This window comes from Ursus americanus, chromosome 13, assembly GCF_024610735.1.
Source record: "Ursus americanus isolate L20-20 chromosome 13, mUrsAme1.1.p, whole genome shotgun sequence".
In the NCBI taxonomy this organism is placed as follows: domain Eukaryota; kingdom Metazoa; phylum Chordata; class Mammalia; order Carnivora; family Ursidae; genus Ursus; species Ursus americanus.
In genome coordinates this window covers 2,327,594-2,340,788 of record NC_142139.1, presented here as the reverse complement: position 1 = coordinate 2,340,788, position 13,195 = coordinate 2,327,594, and the positions used below count along the sequence as shown (strand labels likewise).

General features: G+C 39.2%; 1 protein-coding gene across 6 annotated transcripts in view; it reads right to left on the bottom strand.

Annotated features, from left to right (window-relative positions):
- Positions 1 to 10,156: 10,156 nt before the first annotated feature.
- Positions 10,157 to 13,195, bottom strand: part of NPNT (nephronectin) — a 79,787-nt gene continuing 76,748 nt past the window's right edge. For 5 of the 6 annotated variants that reach the window (XM_045799224.2, XM_045799220.2, XM_045799221.2 and 2 more), the window contains one exon: positions 12,858 to 12,969. In XM_045799224.2, the coding sequence (XP_045655180.1) occupies positions 12,953 to 12,969 (17 nt within the window). In that variant the 3' untranslated portion in view covers positions 12,858 to 12,952. Of the gene's footprint in view, positions 11,523 to 12,857; positions 12,970 to 13,195 lie in introns of those variants that run through there. The other variant, XM_087866380.1, reaches the window with a different exon arrangement.

The window sequence follows — 13,195 nt, the reverse complement described above, 5'->3', positions numbered from 1 at the left end:
GTCAAAAAAACTAAGAGGCAGCCCACGGAATGGGAGAATATATTTGCAAATGACACTACAGATAAAAGACTGGTATCCAAGATCTATAAAGAACTTCTCAAACTCAATACAGCTGAAACAAATAAATCATAAAATGGGCAGAAGATACGAACAGACACTTTTCCAATGAAGACATACAAATGGCTAACAGACACATGAAAAAATGTTCAAAATCATTAGCCATCAGGGAAATTCAAATCAAAACCACACTAAGAGACCACCTTACGCCAGTTAGAATGGCAAAAATTGACAAGGCAAGAAACAACAATTGCTGGAGAGGATGTGGAGAAAGGGGATCCCTCCTACATTGTTGGTGGGAATGCAAGTTGGTACAGCCACTCTGGAAAACAGTGTGGAAGTCCCTTAAAAAGTTAAAAATTGAGCTACCCTATGATCCAGCCATTGCACTACTGGGTATTTACCCCAAAGATACAGACGTAGTGAAGAGAAGGGCCATATGCACCCCAATGTTCATAGTAGCAATGTCCACAATAGCTAAATCGTGGAAGGAACCGAGATGTCCTTCAACAGATGACTGGATTAAGAAATTGTGGTCCATATATACAATGGAATATTACTCAGCTATCAGAAAGAACTATCTCTCAACATTTGCTGCAACATGGACGGCACTGGAGGAGATTATGCTAAGTGAAATAAGTCAAGCAGAGAAAGACAATTATATGATTTCTCTCATCTATGGAACATAAGAACTAGGAAGATCGGAAGGGGAAGAAAGGGGTAAAGAAAGGGGGGGCAATCAGAAGGGGGAATGAAGCATGAGAGACTGTGGACTCTGAGAAACAAACTGAGGGCCTCAGAGGGGAGGGGGGTGGGGGAATGGGATAGATTGGTGATGGGTAGTAAGGAGGGCACGTATTGCATGGTGCACTGGGTGTTATACACAACTAATGAATCATCGAACTTTACATCAAAAACCAGGGATGTACTGTATGGTGACTAATATAATATAATAAAAAAATTTAAATAAATACATACATACATACCTGTTTTCAATACTTTGAGTTTATATGCAGAAGTGGATTTTCTGGGTCATAGAGGGATTCTGTCTTTAACTTTTTGAGAGATTGCCGAACTGTTTTCCACAGTGGTTGTACCATTTACATTCTCACCAGCAACATCCAATTTCTATCTTCACCAACACATAACTTTCCATCTTCTTGATTATCACCTATTTAGTGGGTGTGAAGTGATATCACATTGTGGTTTTAATGCACATTTTGTGAATGACTAATTGGGATACTGTGATTTATAATAAATATATATTTGATCTTCAGTCTGTTTCTGGCACAGAGCTCCTAAAACACTTGAAAATCCTTATGAGAGCGATAAAGGTGTCTTCTGTTATGTTAATGATGTGGCTTTTGGATCACATCTGAGAATAGGGGCTGGTTGCCAGGAGAACCAACAGTGTAATTAGAGGCTTGGAATGTTCATTAGGTCTCATCCCCCCGATCTCCAGGGAGGGGAGAGGGTCTGGAGGCCAATGATTAAATCAAGCAGCCCATGTAACGAAGCCTTCTTAAAAACCCAAAAAGATTGAACTTGGAGAGCTTCCAGATTGGTGACCATATGGAGGTGTCGGGAGGGTGAAAAGCCTGGAGAGGGAGGGCAAAGTAGCTCCATTTCCTTTCCCCACACCCTCCCCATGCATTTCTTCCATCTAGTTGTTTTTGAGTTATATCCTTTTATAATGAACTGGTGAACTAGTAAGTAAAAGGTTTTTCTGAGTTCTGTGAGCTGCTCTAGCAAATTAATCAAACCCCAGGAGGGGATCGTGAGAACCTCTGATTTATAGCCAGTTGGTCAGAAGCACAGATAACAGCCTGGGTTTGCAACTTGTGTCTGAAGTGAGGTTGGGAGGGCAGTCTTGTAAGACTGAACACTTAACCCACGGAATCTGATGTTTTCTCTGCGTAGTGTCAGAAGTAAGTTGAATTCTTGGGCACCCTGCTGGTATCCTAGAATTGTTTGTTGGTGTGGGGAACACCTTCCCACACACACACATTGGAAATTGTCTAGAAGACCAAAAGACTAAGTATGCTGAGCACTCTTTCATGTGCTTATTGATCTTCATATGGATCTTTTTCTTAAATGTCTATTCAAATCCATTACCCATTTTTTAATTAGGTTATTTGTCTTGGTGAGTTATAGAAGTTCTTTACATATTCTGGAAACTAGAACCTTATAAGACAATCAATTAGCAAATGTTTTCTCCATTCTATGGGTTGTCTTTTCACTCTTATGTCATCTAATGTACAAAATGTTTTAATATTCATGAAGTCCATTTAATCTATTTTTTCTTTTATTCCTCATGCTTTTGGTGTCCTAGCTAAATATTGCCACATATGAAGATCATGAAAATTTTCCTGTATATTTTTGTCTCTGAGTTTTATGGTTTTAGCTCTCACATTTAGGTCATTGATCATTTTTTAGTTAATTTTTGTAATGGTGTGAGGTATGAATCCATTCTTCTGCATGTGGATATCCAGTTGTCCTAGCACTATTTGTTGAAAAGACTATTCTTTCCCCATTGAACAGTCTTAGATTCCTGGCCAGTTGATCATAGCTATGGATTTACTTCTGGACTCTGTTTTGTTCCATCAATCCATATGTCTGTGCTTATGCCAGGACCACACTGTTTTGATTACTGTAGCTTTGTAGTAAGTTTTGCAAATGGGAAGTGTGATCTTCAACTTTGTTTTCATATCCAGGATCATTTTGCCTATTCAGGGTTCCTTTAAATTTTATATCAGTTTGAGCATTGGTGTTCCAATTTCTCCCAAAAAAAGTCATTGGAATTGTGATGGGGATTGTACCGAATATACAGATCACTTTTGGTAGTACGGCCATCTTAAAAATATTACACCTTTTAATCCATAAACATAGGATGTCTTTCTATTTATTTAGGTCTATGTTCTTTCAGCAACGTTTGGTACTTACCAGTATACAAGTCTTTTACCTCCTTGGTTAAATGTATTCTTATTTTATTCTTTTGGATGCTGCTGTAAATGAAATCGGTTTTTTTTATTATAATAATATTTTTTTATTATGTTAGTCACCATGCAGTACATCCCTGGTTTTTGATGTAAGGTTCGATGATTCATTTCATCGATAGGCTGGTGATGGGTAGTAAGGAGGGCACGTATTGCATGGTGCACTGGGTGTTATACGCAAAGAAATTGGTTTTTTAAATTTTCTTTTCATATTGTTCATTACTGATGCACAAAAAATCAACTGAGTTTTCAGTGTTAATCTTGTGGCCTGCAACTCGGCTGATTTGTTTACCAGCTTTAGTAGCTTTTCTGTAGATTCATGGGGTTTTCTATACAGAGGATCATGTCTGCTGCAAATACAAATAGTTTTACCTCATCCTTTTCAGTACTTTTTATTTCTTGTCTAATTGCTTTAGTTAGGCTATCCAGTGAAGTGTTGCATGGTTGATTTTCTTATTTTAAACCACCTTTGCATTCCTGGCATAAATCCATCATGAGGTGTAATTGTATAATCTTTTTAATGTGCTATTGGATATGATTTACTAGTATTTTGTTGAGGATATTTGTACCCATATTTATAAGGAATATTGGTCTATATTTTCTTGTGATCTCTTTATCTAGTTTTGGTATCAGAACACTACTGGCCTCATAGGATGAGTCAGGAAGTGTTCCCTTCTTGGAAGAGTTTGAGAAGATTTCATGTTAATTCTTTAAATTTGGGTAGAATTCACCAGTGAAGACATTTGATCCTGCACTTTTCTTTGCTGGCAGGTTTTGATTACTACTTCAGTCTCTTTACTTGTCATAAGTGTGTTGAGATTTTCATTTTTTGAGTTCTTTTTGGTAATTTGTTTGTTTGTAGGAATGGGTCCATTTCATCTAGGTTATCTAATTTGTTGGCATACAATTGTTTATAGTATTCTCTTACCATCCTCTTTATTTCCGTAAGGTTGGTATCATGTCCCACTTTCATTCCTGATTTTAATTATTTGTGTCTTTTCTCTTTTTTTTTCTTTGTTATACTAGCTAACCGTTCTTAAATTTTGTTGATTTTTTTTCAAGAAAAGTTTTTCATTTTGTTGGTTCTGTGTGTTGTTTTTATTTTGTATTACATTTAATTTTGCTTGAATCTTTATTTTCCTTATGTTAGCTTTGGGTTTAATTTGCACTTGTTTTTCTAGTTTCTTCAGGTAAATTTAGTTTCTTCATCTAAATTGATTCTTCTCTTTCAGTATTTACTGGTGTTTACTGCTATAAGTCCCTCTGAGCATGGCCTTTGCTGTGTCCCATGTTCATGAAAGGACACTTAATGTCGTTAAGATGGCAATAATCTCCAAACTATTCTATTCACTGGTCTTACAGAATGAGTTGAGGAGTGTTTCCTTTTCCAGTTCTTTAAGAATTTATAAAGACTTGGTGTTGATTCTTAAACATTTGGTAGCCTTCATCACTGAAGCTAATTTGGGTATTGTCTTTCTGTTGTGGAAAATTTTTGATTATTAGTTCAATCTATTTACTTGCAAGTGGTATATTCAGGTTTTGTATTTCTTTTTGATTCAGTTTCAGTAGTTTGTGTCTAAGACTCTGTCCATATGATCTAGGTTATCTTATTTGTTGGTATAAAATAGTTCAGAATAGTCTCTTCTAATCCTCTATATTTCTGTAAGGTCAGTGGTATGTTCCCTCTTTCGTTTTGATTTTATTGACTTAAGCCTTTTATTTTTTCTCGCTTAAACTAGCTAAATTTTCATAAATTTCGTTCATCTTATCAAAGAGCCAACTTTTACTTTCATTGATTTTTTATATTGTTTTTCTGTTCATTTCTATTCTCAAATCTTTATTTCCTTTCTTCTGCTTATTGTGATTTAATTTGCTCTTCTTTTTCTAATTTTATAAGGTTGAAGGTTACATTATTAATTTGACTTCTTTCTTCTTTTTTAATGTAGGCATTTGCAAATAGAAATGTCCCTATATGCAGTGTTTTAGCTGTATCCCATACATTTGGGCATGTTGCGTTTTCATTTTTATCAATCTCAAAATACTAATTTTTCCATGGTTTCTTCTTTCAGCCATTGATTATGAGCATGTTGTTTAATTTCCATATATTTGTAAATTTCCCAAATTTCCCTCTGTTACTGATTTCATTCCATTGTGGTTGAATAACATATTTTGTATAATTTCAATATTTTTACATTTATTGATATTGTTGTATGGCCTAACTTATGGTCTGCCAACATCTCCGTGCACTTGAGAAAAATGTATATTCTTGTGTTATTGGGCAGAGTGTTCTATGGATGCGTGTTAGGTCTGGTTGGTTTATAGAATTTTTCAAGTCTTCTAGTCCTTGTTGATCTTTAGTCTAGTTGTTTTGTCCTTATTGAAGCTTTATCCTTATGTTCCTCAGACTGGATGATATCAACTGACCCCTTTTCAAGTTGACTGATTCTTTCTCCTGCCAGTTCAGATCTGCTGTTGAATACCTTAGTGAACTTTTCATTTTAGTAATAGTATTTATTATATTCAGAATTTCTGTTCTTTTAAAATATCTGTCTATTTATTGATATTCTCTGTTGAGACCCAAACATTTTTTGAAAGAAAAAGATGCATCGGAATTTAGTAAATTTTTGTGAATGTAGATCTTACAGGCATGGAACTTCAGTCCTTCTACCAGTGAGTGTTGACAGAGAGAGGCAGTGTGCTCCTCTGTGTATTAGCATTAAGCCCTTGTTACTCGAAGTAGGCCCCAGAACTTGGTGGGCATCACCTAGGAGCTGGTTAGAAAAACAGAATCTCATGCCCCACTCTAAATACACTGAATCAGAAGCTGAATTTTAATAAGACCTTTCGGTGATTCCCATGCACATCAGAGTTTGGAAAGTGGTGGGCCCAAAGTCCTGGAACCCACCATGCTTTCAGAGCCTTCAAGGTACCACATACTATTTTTCAGAATGGTTATTTTGCATTTATTTTATATTACTTGATAAATGTCCATCTTCCTCTCTAGACTGCAACCCCACAAGGGGAAGTCGGCTTACTGTTGTACACCAGAGTCATGCACATAGTAAGTGCTGCAAAATCTGCCAAGTAAATCAGTGAACTGGACCCCGGAATCTCATACTTATCTGCTTCCTCCAACCCCCAACCTCAAATAGGTTTCAGAAGAGGTTTATCTTCTTAGTTAACATACTCAGAAAACCTGAATTTTCTTGGATCTCCTAGGGATCATTAGGAAACATCTCTGAAATAAGGAAACATCTCTGAGAAAAGGAAACTAGTTTTTCTTACCTTTTGCTTAAAGTATGTATTTATCCAAAATTTGAGTTTCCCAGCTGATAAGTGTTCCCTATTAGAAAGAAAGAAGCCATTGAGCACATTTTTAAAATTCTGCAGGAGAATGAACTTTTTTTTGCTGATTTTTTTTTATAGAAGTATAGTTGAAACACAATGTGATATTAGTTTCAGGTGTACAAGTGATTTTGACAATTCTGTATGTTACGCTATGCTCCTCACAAGTGGACCTACCATCTGTCACCATACAACATTATTACAATACCATTGGCTATATTCCCTATGCTATGCATTTTACCTTCACGATTTATTCATTCCCTCACTGGAAGTCTGTGTCTCCCACTCCCCTTCACCCACTTTGCCCATCCTCACCTTTCCTCTGGAAACCATCACTCTCTGTATTTGTGGGTCTGATTCTGCTTTTTGTTTATTCATTTGTTTTTCAGAGTCCAGATATAAGTGAAATCATTGTATTTGCCCATCTATTATTTCACTTAGCATAATACCCTCTAGGTTCATTTAAATAATTTAAAGTAATTATTTATAGCTATTATTGCCATGTTGTTAATTGTTTTCTAGTTGTTTTTATAGTTCTCCCCTGTTCCTTTCTCATTTTTTTGTTCTTTCCATGATTGAGTTTCTGTAGTGTTATGCTTGGCTTTCCCCTACTTTCGTGTATCTGTTGTAGTGTTGGAGTTGTGGTTACCATGAAGTTCATACATAGCATCCTAAGTATACTGCAGTCTCTATATTAAGTTGATGGTCACTTAAATTCAAACACATTAAAAAATTTTTTTTCTACTCCCTCCTTCATGTTTTATATATGTGTTGTCATATTTTATATCTTTTTATTCATAATTTTCTTACAGCTAATTATGGCCTTTTCCACTTAAAGATGCCCCTTTATTTCTTGTAAGGTCAGCTTAGTGGTGATGAGCTCCTTTAACTTTTATCTTTCTGGGAAACTCTTTCTCTCTCCTTCAATTCTGAATGATAACCTTGCTGGGTAGAGTATTCTGGGTTATAGGTTTTTTTCCCTCTCAGGGCTTGAATAGGTCATGCCACTGTCTTTTGCCTCCAAAGTTTCTGTGGAAAAATCAGCTGATAGCCTTATGGGGTTTCCCTTGTATGTAATTTTTTGCTTCTTTTGCTACTTTTAAAACTCTTTCTATTATCTTGGATATTTTAATAATTATGTATTGCAGTGTGGACCTCCTTAGGTTCATCTTGTTTGGAACTCTGTGCTTCCTGAACTTGGAGGATGTCTGTTTCATTCCCTAAGTTAGGGAAGTTTTCAGCTGTTATTTCTTCAAACAAGTTTTCTGGTCCTTCTCTCCTCTTCTTCTGGGACCCCTCTAAGGCAAATACTTGTTCGCTTGATGTTGTCCAGGAGATCCCTTAATCTACCCTTATTTTTAAAATTCTTTTTTCTTTTTGTTGTTCAGCTGGAGTACTTTCCATTACCCCATCTTCTAGAACACTGTTCTGCATCTGCTAATCCACTGTTGATTCCCTCTAGTGTGTTTTTCATTCAATTATTGTATTCTTCAACTCTGATTAGTTCTTTTCTACATTTTGTATCTCTTCGCCGAAATCCTCAGTGAGCTCTTCCACTCTTCTCTCCAGCCCAGTGAGCATCTTTACGATCATTACTGGAAACTCTTTATCTGGCATATGGCTTATCTCCATTTCATTTACTTTTGTGGATGGGGGGGTTGTCTTGTTTTTTCATTTGGACCATATTCCCCTGTCTCCACATTTTGCTTGACTTTCTGTGTTTGTTTCTATAAATTAGGCAGAATAGCTACCTTGAAACTTGAAGGATTGGTTTGTTTATGGTCATCCCTGGTGCAGACTCTGTGTGCTTGGTAGGTTTGGCTGACTGGAACTGTGGCTGCCATGGCTGGGAGGTCCCAGGGCACTCTGTGCTGGAGCTGCCCTGGTGGGATGGCCAGAGCTGAAGTGAGCAGGGCCTGGGGGAGGTTGCAGGGCTCTCTACGCAGAGGGCATGCTGGCAGGACAGCGGGAGCTGAAGTGGGTGCAAGCCAGTGTGTCCTGAGGCTTTCTGCAGAGAGAGCTCCCTGGCAGGGCAGCTGGAGCTGAGATGCAGTGTGGTCCATGGGGTCCTGGGCACCCTAGCAAGTTGTCTGGGGCTGAGTGGTATAGGCCTGGAGAGTTCCAGGGTGCATTTTGCCCCTTACTTTGGTGACACAGTGGGAGCTGTAGTGAATGCTGACCAGAGATGTCCCATTGTGTGCTGTGCTCTGCTGTGCTGGGCCCCCTCACTGTAGAGCTGCTCGGGCTGGTGTAGGCTAGGGGCCCGGGGCTCCTGACATGGGAGGCTGGCTTGGGCACCTGGACTGCTTTCATCCATGCTTTCGAGGTGGATGGGGAATGTAAGTCATGGCACTCACCAGCCCCTCTGACCAGCAGAAAGTTCCAGCAGCTTTCCTATCATATGGCAGCACTTTAAGCCTGGATCTTTTGTTCTTTTTGTTTTGTTTTTACTTAAATTCCAGCTAACGTACAGTGTAATATTAGTTCCAAGTGTAAAATTCAGTGATTCAACACTTATCTGCAGCACCTGGTGCTCAGCACAGGTGCACTCCTTAGTCCCCATCACCTATTTCACCCGTCCTTCCACCCGTCTCCCCTCTGCTAACCATCGATTTGTTCTCTACAGTTAAGGGTCTGTTCTTTAGTTTTACTCGTTCTTCCCCCTCATGATTGTTTGTTTCTTAAATTCCACATGAGTGGAATCATATGGTATTTGTCTTTCTCTGACTTATTTCACTTAGCTTAATACTCTTTAGCTCCATCTATGTTGCCCAACTGGCAAGATTTCATTCCTTTTGATGGCTAATAGTCCATTTGTGTGTGCCCATGTGTGTATGTGTGTATGTATACACTTCTTCTTTATTCATCAGTCCATGGACATTTGGGCTCTTTCTATAATTTGGTTATTATAGATAACGCTGCTGTAAACATCAGGGTGTATATATCCTTTTGAATTAGTATTTTTGTATTCTTTGGGTAAATACCTAGCAGTGCAATTGCCAGATGGTAGGACAGTCCTATTTTTAACTTTTTGAGGAGCCTCCATACTGTTCTCCAGGGTGGCTGCACCAGTTTGCATTCCCACCAACAGTGCAAGAGGCTTCCCCCTTCTCTGCATCTTTGGCTAGGGCTGGACCTTTTGTATACTAGTTGCTCTTTTAAAACTGCAGTGTTTCTCCTATGCCCTGGGACAGGAAAATTTGTTCAAGGTCCCCCAGTACTATCACTCCCCACTGCAGTTTGCAGTGCCAGAGTGGGGGGTTCTTTTTATTACCTTCTCAGGAGGACTAACTTTTAATCCTGCCTGATTTCATTAGGTTCGTTTCCTTATAGTTGTTTTCTCCATCAGGAAAGTTTATTGGAATAGGAATAAACTATTGTAAGTTAACAAAACCAACACTAGTAAAAGACTTCACTTAGAAGTCATATATATTTATATATTCTAGCTTATCCTGCCTTCTTAGGAAAGGACTTGAGGCTAATGTTTACAACTAAGTGAGATATGAGAAAACAGCTACCGCAAGCTGCCCAGGCACGGCCCGTTGCTGTAGTGATCGTCTGAGCTCTCCCTGAGCGGCTGATAAAAGGGTCTCCCCCATTTCATAGCCTAGAAAGCATCCTGATGTGGGCAACAGTTTCATTCCCAGTCTTCCAAGAAATAAAGGGGTTCTACAAGAGATGACTTTTGTAAAACTTCAAACTACTCCAATATTCTCCCAATCAACAAAACAAAACTCAAAACAGTAACAGACAACAGGTATCATTAACAGTGCTTTTATTTACAAAGAATTATCTTTATTCGGCTGTTTGGAAAACCACTAACATTTTCACTTTAGAAAAACATTAAATAATAAACAAGATGTTATACAGTACTTTGGATAACTTCTGTCAGCTTAGTGCAATGTAGTATTGGCACCTAAAAGTGACATTTTCAATTATTTCCCCCTTTCCTCTTCAGTTGTGCAGTTATAGGACCACAAAGGAAAGGAATCATTACCAGTGGATCTAAAGCCCTACCGCCTGGCCCCTACTCGAAGGCTCACCGATTTACCTCCTGCTCTGGTCCTGCCTCCACCAAGTCAAATGACAAAAGATCTTCTGTTATAATTATTTTTCAAAAAAACAAAACAAAACAAAAAAAAAAAAAAAAAACCATTTTGTGGAACCTGGGAGATTCCAATTGACAAAAGAAAGTGAACTGCAGTGGTTCGGTGAGGCAAGGATCCTGAGCAGGGGCTGAGCAGGGCAGTCTGTACCAGGGGCCAAGTTAAGCTGTCACACACATTGCAGAGAGAACACACCAGATAAACAAAACTCTCTAACCTCCGTTCCTTACTACGGTCTCTTTGAAAACCTGAAATATCATCCACTGAGCAAGTGAAAGGGTTATACCTTTACCAAGGAAGGGAAAAAAAAAAATGAACCCTACCACATTGGGATATCAAGATACTAAAATACATGTCCATCATACTCTTTTAAGAATACGAGATGTTGTTGTTGTTGTTTTTTTCCTGTTTTAATCCTGCTAGGTTTGCCATAGAGAGATCTTTTAGTGAGCTCTGCATTTGGTGGGCTTTCCCCTTTTGATTCTCTTCCATTAGGGGCCAAGAGATAAATGCCTAAATTAGACCCCGGCCTTGTCCAAATGACTCAGTTCTGAAGATTTTCATTACATAGCAATAGGATCAAAACATCTTTCGGAAGGTTCTGTAATCTGTTACTCTAGCGTGACATAAGAACATCTTTAACCATTTTAAATAGAGAGATTTTTATCTAATTGTTTAAAAGACTCAAAAAGAAAGAGAAAAGAGAAAGGGAGAGAGAGAGAGAGAGAGAGAGAGAGAGAGAGATTCTTTTTTTTTTCTTAAAGGATTCTAATTTAACAATTGTCCCTGCCAGGAAATGCCCCCTCGCACTCCAGTCTAGGCCTGTTTCCTCTTGTTCTATTCTTAGCACATATGGAGAACAGCTGGTCACCATCCTCTCTGTACCAACCATTCATACACTGGAAAACCAGCAATGGTTTGCCCCTCAGTCTTCTCTTCTCCACGCTGGATAATCCCAGTTCCTTTAATTTTTCATCATAGATCTTTTTTTCCAACCCTTTAATCATCTTTGTGATTCCTGGCAAAAACAGCAGAAAATATTTTGATTACTTAATCAGAAATGAAGAAAAGCCTCAGGAGTAAGTTGCCTTATAAAAGTTGTCTGTTTTTTAATATGAAGGTAAAATAGCCAGGGAGGGAATGTAGTTGGGGGGCTCCTAGATGCTAGAATTCCAATCTTGTCCTCCTGCTCTGATGTTGCGCGTGAATCCAACAAAATGCCCTCAAGCATAGGACTCGCTTCCAATCCGGTTCTGACAAGATCGCACGTAAGTTATGAGCTAGACCTGCCTCACTGTATATGGACTTAAAAATTAGTATGAAAATCTGTTCCAACAGAGCTCCCCCCTTTTCCCCTCGCCCTTCCAGAAACAGAATCTCTTCTCTGAAACAACCCGAACTTTTAGAAAGCTTTTTACAGATTACCAGAGAGCCATGTGATTATAAAAACTATTCGTTTTAAAGTATAACCTGAAACAGGGTTTTGTATGGTGACTGCAGCTTCCTGTCTACCTGGCGGGTTCACTATCCTTTACAGCGTCAGACTCAAGGCCATGGAAGACTTCATCCCTCCGCTACCACACCTGACATCTCTTCTGATTTTCTCTTGCTGCCAAAATAAGGTCATGGAACTGGATGACATTTCACCGGGTAGTTTTTAATTCAAGAGATCACAAGCTGCCTTTTCCTTTGCAACTAGAGTCTGTAAATATTAGGAACACGTAACTAGTCTTAATAGCACATTTACACAAAACACAATACTACTAATGAGGGATTACATGCCCACTCTACGTAATTGTCTTTAAAAGAAAAATACAGATAACGAGAATAAATGCATCTTGATATGTTACACACCCTTCTTTTATGAAGTGAATGGCAGTCAAAGTCAGAGTTCAGGTCAGGCCAGAGCTAAGCAGGGAAGGGGAGAGACCAGTTTCACAAGCACATTGTACAACATATCTTAGGGGGGTCAATACTACTCATGGTGCAACACTGAACAGATAACAGAATGGCCATTTGCACAGATTTCTTTTGAAAACTTCTCCTGTAATCTGCTACTAGGAACACCTCGTAACCAGGATGGAGGTTGGCACAGCTGCCGAAGGCCTTCCTGAGAGAGCCGTAGGCTGGAAGGGAGCGCCCGGAGCTGGCTGGCCTGCGGCTACAGGCACCCCTTGTATTTCAAGGAGGGTGTCCCTGTTCATTGGAATTGCACAAAAGCAGGCCACGAGGTGTGGGTCACCCACCAGACTTTCTCCTGACCCACTGACCCATTCTTCTCCTAGGCCTGATAAGAGGGAGGAGAGGACAGGAGGTGAAGATTGGAAAAAGAAAAGAGCAACAGGGGTTCATTGCTAGTTGGGGAGTTGCTCCCGTTCTTCAGAGCAGTGGCCTTTTCTCAGGCTCACATCATCCAATCCAATCTCCCCCGTGTGGCCACGCCTCCTTTCACCTCTGAAGATGACCTGGGGAGAGAACGCACACACCAGTCAAGCCTCCTCTGCCCCTTCCCAGCGCCCACTCGTTTCACAAAATAAAGGCAAACTTTCCCCCAAACCAAATAGTGACCTTGGCAGAAGGAAAGCCCAGAACATAATCAGTGCCTCCTGAGGCTGGCCTTTTGGCAGAAACTCGAAGCGTCAGTAATCTGTTCGTCGGACCACATCACTGAGAAGCAGTTACTGTTTAAAA